This window comes from Protopterus annectens, chromosome 3.part1, assembly GCF_019279795.1.
Source record: "Protopterus annectens isolate FY-2018-M chromosome 3.part1, PAN1.0, whole genome shotgun sequence".
Taxonomy (NCBI): domain Eukaryota; kingdom Metazoa; phylum Chordata; order Ceratodontiformes; family Protopteridae; genus Protopterus; species Protopterus annectens.
The window spans coordinates 1,864,255,372-1,864,262,399 of NC_056732.1; the positions used below are offsets into that span (position 1 = coordinate 1,864,255,372).

A 7,028-nucleotide genomic window follows, 5' to 3' on the forward strand; every position below is an offset into this window, starting at 1 on the left:
TAGGGTAGAACTACAGAGGGATTAAACTGGTCAATCACAGCATGAAGTTATGGGAAAGAGTAGTGGAAGCTAGGTTAAGAAGGGAGGTGATGATTAGTGATCAGCAGAATGGTTTCATGCCAGGAAAAAGCACTACAGATGCAGTGTTTGCTCTGAGAGTGTTGATGGAGAAGTACAGAGAAGGTCAGAAGGAGTTGCATTGTGTCTTTGTGGATTTAGAGAAAGCGTATGACAGGGTGTCTAGAGAGGAGTTGTGGTATTGTATGAAGAAGTCGGGAGTGTCAGAGAAGTATGTATGAGTGGTACAGGATATGTAAGAGGGTAGTGTGACAGCGGTGAGGTCTGCGGTGAGAGTGATGGATGCGTTTAAGGTGGAGGTGGGATTACATCAAGGATCAGCTCTGAGCCCTTTCTTATTTGCAATGGTGATGGACAGGTTGACAGACGAGATCAGACAGGAGTCCCCATGGCCTATGATGTTTGCAGATGACATTGTGATCTGTAGTGAGAGTAGGGAACAGGTGGAGGAGACCCTGGAGAGATGGAGATATGCCTAGACAGAAGAGGAATGAAGGTCAACAGGACTAAGACAGAATATATGTGTGTGAATGAGAGGGAGGATAGAGGAATGGTGAGGATGCAGGGAGTAGAGGTGGCGAAGGTGGATGAGTTTAAGTACTTGGGATCAACAGTTCAGAGTAATGGTGAGTGTGGAAGAGAGGTGAAGAAGAGAGTACAGGCAGGAAGGAGTGGATGGAGAAGAGTGTCAGGAGAGATTTGTGACAGACGAGTACCAGTAAGAGTGAAAGGAAAGGTCTACAAGAGGGTAGTGAGACCAGCTATGTTATATGGGTTGGAGACAGTGGCATTGACAAAAAGGCAGGAGTCAGAGCTTGACGTGGCAGAGTTGAAGATGTTAAGATTTGCACTGGGTGTGATGAGGATGGACAGGATTAGGAATAAGTATATTAGAGGGTCAGCCCAGGTTGGAAGGTTTGGAGACAAAGCCAAAGAGGCAAGATTACGTTGGTTTGGACATGTGCTGAGGAGGGATGCAGAGTATATTGGGAAAAAATGCTAAGGATGAAGCTGCCGGGTAACAGGAAAAGAGGAAGACCTAAGATAAGGTTTATGGATGTGGTGAGAGAGGACATGAAGGTGACTGGTGTGACACAGCAAGATTCAGAGGACAGGAAGAAATGGAAACAGTTGATCTGCTGTGGCGACCCCTAACGGGAGCAGCCTAAAGAAGAAGAAGAAGAATTTTTAGGGTAGTTTGTGTTTTTCCTGTTGTTAACCAGTGCTGTGTGTGTTCAGGGCATGCATATAAATAGTTCTTACTCATGGCTAAGTCCTTGTGCAAAGAAGTTAATACTTTATGCCAAATCTTAGGTACTGCATCTAGGCCTGGGATTTTCCAGTTAGAGGTTTTTCTCAACTTTGTTTCAATCTCTCTGGTTGTTATTTCATCCCATTTCATATCCTGTACCTTTAAACTTCTTATTCTTTCTTTTACGTCTTTTATCCATTTAGCATCGTTGTTATGTTCCACAGGATCTTCATAGATACTTCTCCAAAATGTATCTACTTCCTCTTTTTTTGGTAGTCTATCTATTCCTTTTACCTTATTTCCCGGTTCTCCATAAAACTTTTTTGGGTCATCAATAATTTGTTTATTTTGTGTTTTTCCCTTATATTTATCTTCGTATCTTCTAAGTCTTTCCGTCTTTTTTGAAATTTTTCATTTATCTCCAATAGTGCATAATAGATCATGGCTTGTTCTAATACTGTGCATTGCTTTTATCACATCTATCTTTCTTAATATTTTTGTTGATCTGTTCCCTCTTCTATAATCTTCTAACAATGATACTTCGTGTCTTAGCTGCTTTACAGTTTTCTCTATTCAATATTTCCATAATGGTATTCACTGTTGCCCCATTTTCCCCTCACTACCCTATGTTCCTGTGGTAGAACTTTATCAGTTATTAATTTAGCAGCACAGTAATATAGTCTGTTTACTTCTGTTATATCGCATGGATCTCTATGGACAGTCCTAATTACTGTGTTCATTTGTTTTATCAAGCTTCTGACTTTCATCAAATGATTCTTCATTACAAAACTCTTGTCACATACGGTTCATTTCTATGTCTTCTGTCCACTGTGCAGCCTCTGATGAATCACCACACTGCTTTTGTATCCAAACCTCGTCACAAATGGTACATTTCTATGATTTCTGCCCAAGGTGCACATTTTGATGATGTACCAATTTAGTCTTCTGCACAAAACTCTTGTTACACATGGTGCATTTATATGGCTTCTGCCCAGTGTGGGTATAGTTATGTTTTACCAGGTATTGACGGATTGCAAAACTCTTGTCACACATGGTGCATTTATATGGCTTCTGCCCACTATGGAGCTTCTGATGACTATTCAAATGGCTTTTGTGTCGAAAACTCTTATCACAAATGGTGCATTTATATGGCTTCTGTTCAGTGTGGGTATAGTTATGTATCCCCAAGTATTTCTTGGTTGCAAAACTCTTGTCACACATGGTGCATTTATATGGTTTCTGCCCAGTGTGGGTATAGTTATGTATCACCAAGTAATTCTCGATTGCAAAACTCTTGTCACACATGGTGCATTTATATGGTTTCTGCCCAGAGTGTAAATTTTGATGAAGTATCAGATTAGCCTTGCTCACAAAACCCTTGTCACATATGGTGCATTTATATCTCGATTGCCCACTGTGGAGCCTCTGATGAATCACCATACTGCTTTTGTATCCAAACCTCTTGTCACAAATGGTACATTTATATGCTTTCTGCCCCAAGTGCATATTTTGATGATCTATGAATCTATTCTTCAGCACAAAACTCTTGTCACACATGGTGCATTTATATGGCTTCTGCCCAGTGTGGGTATAGTTATGTACCACCAGGTATTGATTGGTTGCAAAACTCTTGTCACACATGGTGCATTTATATGGCTTCTGCCTAAAGTGCATATTTTGATGATCTATGAATTTATTCTTCAGCACAAAACTCTTGTCACACATGGTGCATTTATATGGCTTCTGCCCACTATGAATATGGAGCTTCTGATGACTATTCAAATTGCTTTTGCGTCGAAAACTCTTATCACAAATGGTGCATTTATATGGCTTCTGTTCAGTGTGGGTATAGTTATGTATCCCCAAGTATTTCTTGGTTGCAAAACTCTTGTCACACATGGTGCATTTATATGGTTTCTGCCCAGTGTGGGTATAGTTATGTATCACCAAGTAATTCTCGATTGCAAAACTCTTGTCACACATGGTGCATTTATATGGTTTCTGCCCAGAGTGTAAATTTTGATGAAGTATCAGATTAGCCTTGCTCACAAAACCCTTGTCACATATGGTGCATTTATATCTCGATTGCCCACTGTGGAGCCTCTGATGAATCACCATACTGCTTTTGTATCCAAACCTCTTGTCACAAATGGTACATTTATATGCTTTCTGCCCCAAGTGCATATTTTGATGATCTATGAATCTATTCTTCAGCACAAAACTCTTGTCACACATGGTGCATTTATATGGCTTCTGCCCAGTGTGGGTATAGTTATGTACCACCAGGTATTGATTGGTTGCAAAACTCTTGTCACACATGGTGCATTTATATGGCTTCTGCCTAAAGTGCATATTTTGATGATCTATGAATTTATTCTTCAGCACAAAACTCTTGTCACACATGGTGCATTTATATGGCTTCTGCTTAGTGTGGGTATAGTTATGTACCACCAGGTATTTGTTGGTTGCAAAACTCTTGTCACACATGGTGCATTTATATGGTTTCTGCCCAGAGTGTAAATTTTGATGAAGTATCAGAGTAGCCTTGCTCACAAAACCCTTGTCACATATGGTGCATTTATATCTCGATTGCCCACTGTGGAGCCTCTGATGAATCACCATACGGCTTTTGTATCCAAACCTCTTGTCACAAATGGTACATTTATATGCTTTCTGCCCCAAGTGCATATTTTGATGATCTATGAATCTATTCTTCAGCACAAAACTCTTGTCACACATGGTGCATTTATATGGCTTCTGCCCAGTGTGGGTATAGTTATGTACCACCAGGTATTGATTGGTTGCAAAACTCTTGTCACACATGGTGCATTTATATGGCTTCTGCCCACTATGGAGCTTCAGATGACTTTTCAAATAGCTTTTGTGTCGAAAACTCTTATCACAGATGGTGCATTTATGTGGCTTCTGTTCAGTGTGGGTATAGTTATGTATCGCCAAGTATTTCTTGGTTGCAAAACTCTTGTCACACATGGTGCATTTATATGGTTTCTGCCCAGTGTGGGTATAGTTATGTATCACCAAGTATTTCTCGATTGCAAAACTCTTGTCACACATGGTGCATTTATATGGTTTCTGCCCAGAGTGTACATTTTGATGAAGTATCAGATTAGCCTTGCTTACAAAACTCTTGTCACACATGGTGCATTTATATCTCTTCTGCCCACTGTGGGCATTCTGATGATTCACCATGCTGTTTTTGTATGCAAAACTCTTGTCACAAATAGTACATTTATATGGTTTCTCCCCACTGTGGACCCTCTGATGAATCGTCACATTGTGTTTTTGTACAAAACTCTTGTCACATGTGGTACATTTATATGGTTTTTGCCCACTGTGGACCCGCTGATGAATAATCATACTGTTTTTGCGTGCAAAACTCTTGTCACACATGGTACATTTATATGGTTTTTGCTCACTGTGGACCCTCTGATGAATCATCATATTGTTTTTGCATGCAAAACTCTTGTCACATGTGGTACATTTATATGGTTTTTGCCCACTGTGGACCCTCTGATGCAGCACCATCAAGCTTTTGTATTTAAAGCTCTTGTCACACGTGGTACATTTATGTGGTTTATGCCCACTGTGGACCCTCTGATAAAGCACCATCCTGCTTTGTTTTACAAAACTCTTGTCACATGTGGCATATTTGTGTGATTTCTGCTCTGTATGCATCTTCTGATGACGTGTCAGTTGGTTCTTCCGCATAAAATTCTTGTCACACGTGGTACATTTATATGGCTTTTGCCCAGTGTGGAGACCCCGATGAGTCATCAAATTGCTTTTGTATAAAAAATTCTTGTCACATGTGGTATATCTGTATGGTTTCTGGCCTGTATGGACCTTCTGATTCTGATCAGTATGAATGATCTTCTTCAGTGATAAGTTTTTTCCATCTGTAAAACCTTTGGCATTAATAACATCTTTATGCAAAGCCTGCTTAATGAGTGTTTGTTTACACATTGGTGAGGTATTATTTTGCCTTTCCCCACTGTCACTTAGAGGATCAGTTACACTGTTGCCATGGTTAAGCCAGCTGCATGGCATTTCTTCTGCTTCAGTTTGCAGATGCTTTTCTAATTCAGTTTTTCTTACAAAGTCCTCATTACTTTGCCTACAGTTACCATTTCTTGTTTCCGTCTTCACTGGGTCTTGTCTTGTGACAAGCATCTCATCAGGCAGAGCTCTGTCATGTTCTGCATCTCCGTGTTTCCCATGGGATGACTGCAGACCCTGAATGACACTGAATTCTCCATTCCTGGTGACTTAAAACAAAAAATAGTGTGTCAAAATATAATCAGCTGCACAGAAGAGCTTTCTTACAACCTACATTGTAAACCCCTAGGTATGTTAGTGCATCCACACATACAGATCTTTTAAATGTCTAATCATAGTAAACAACAAACTGCTGTCAAAGAATTTCAATAATGAATAAGTCTTCAACAAAATTTGCTACACCCTCTCATTATACCTTAATGTTCCTTCTAGCTACATTTAAAATGTGTTAACTGGCCTGTGGTTTATTTTATTATCTTTTGTTTGGGTTTCTGATGTGCTTTGTATCTACATGTTCTGCAAAAACTATGCAAATTCTTTACAATTACCCTAAATTTCTGGAAAGGCATCATTGGTGTTCTCAGTCAAATACTTTTTTTTTATTTATCATTTTGCTGACTGGGAAAGTCCGACTAGGACAGAGCCTATTTTCAGCAGAGGCCTAGGGAGAAATGCTCCAGACGCATGTCTTTGGACTGTGGGAGGAAACTGGAGTACCCAGAGGAAACCCACACGAATGTAAGGAGAACATGCAAATTCCACACAGAAGGCATACCAGATAAGAATCAAACCAGAGAACCTCTTGCTGTGAAGCGACAACGTTAACCGCTGCACTACTTAAAAAAAAAAAAAAAAAAAAAAAAAAAAAAAACTCCTCAGTGGCCAAGGACAAATCAGGCCAAATATAATCAGAATATGAGAAACCAGAATTGGCCTAAATTTCAAATAGTTAGATTTCAGTATTTCATAACATGAAGGTTTTAAATGTTTCTTTCCACAAGACTAGAGACAAAACATACCTAAAACAAAATAAGCATGTTATTCATAGTTTGGAAGCAGTAGGCATTAAACAACTTGACTGTGAACTTTAACTCATCCGCAAAATCTTTAATTACCTTGATGGTGATTAAGTGGTAAAGTGTATAAATTTAACATTGATACCACTACACACAACAAAAAGACAAAAAGACCCAAACTGTTCTATTTTTAATGTATTAAAGAAGTACCATCATTAAGCAGAAGTCCTTCTTTTGAAAATCAGCAATGTCTATTTAACAACCATGCTCAAAGCTGCACAAACTACAAATGGATGCTGAGTGATTTACAAATGGAACAACTGACTAACGTACATCAGAATTGATCTTGTTCTCTCTCTGTTTAACTTCAGTAAAGGATTAAATGTTTCTGATGGTGCCTATGTAGATATGATATAACTGTGCAGGGACATGTGGAGCCTGGTTTACATAAAGACATGCCAGACATTTTTAAATGACCAATGATGTGATGATGTGTGATGTACCTCTCTGCCTGCAACAGAATTCATAAATACCCCTGCCACATATATCTTGTAATGTGGTACTGTTGGCCTGGGATGTCCACTGGTGCTGTAAAAAAATAAACA

General features: G+C 39.3%; 1 protein-coding gene across 1 annotated transcript; it reads right to left on the minus strand.

Moving 5' to 3' along the window:
• Positions 1-1,844: 1,844 nt before the first annotated feature.
• Positions 1,845-5,521, minus strand: LOC122797938 (zinc finger protein 208-like). The gene has a single exon (XM_044066457.1). It carries the CDS (start codon positions 5,519-5,521, stop codon positions 2,225-2,227), a length of 3,297 nt encoding a protein of 1,098 aa, XP_043922392.1. The 3' UTR covers positions 1,845-2,224.
• Between the last annotated feature and the right edge of the window lie 1,507 nt (positions 5,522-7,028).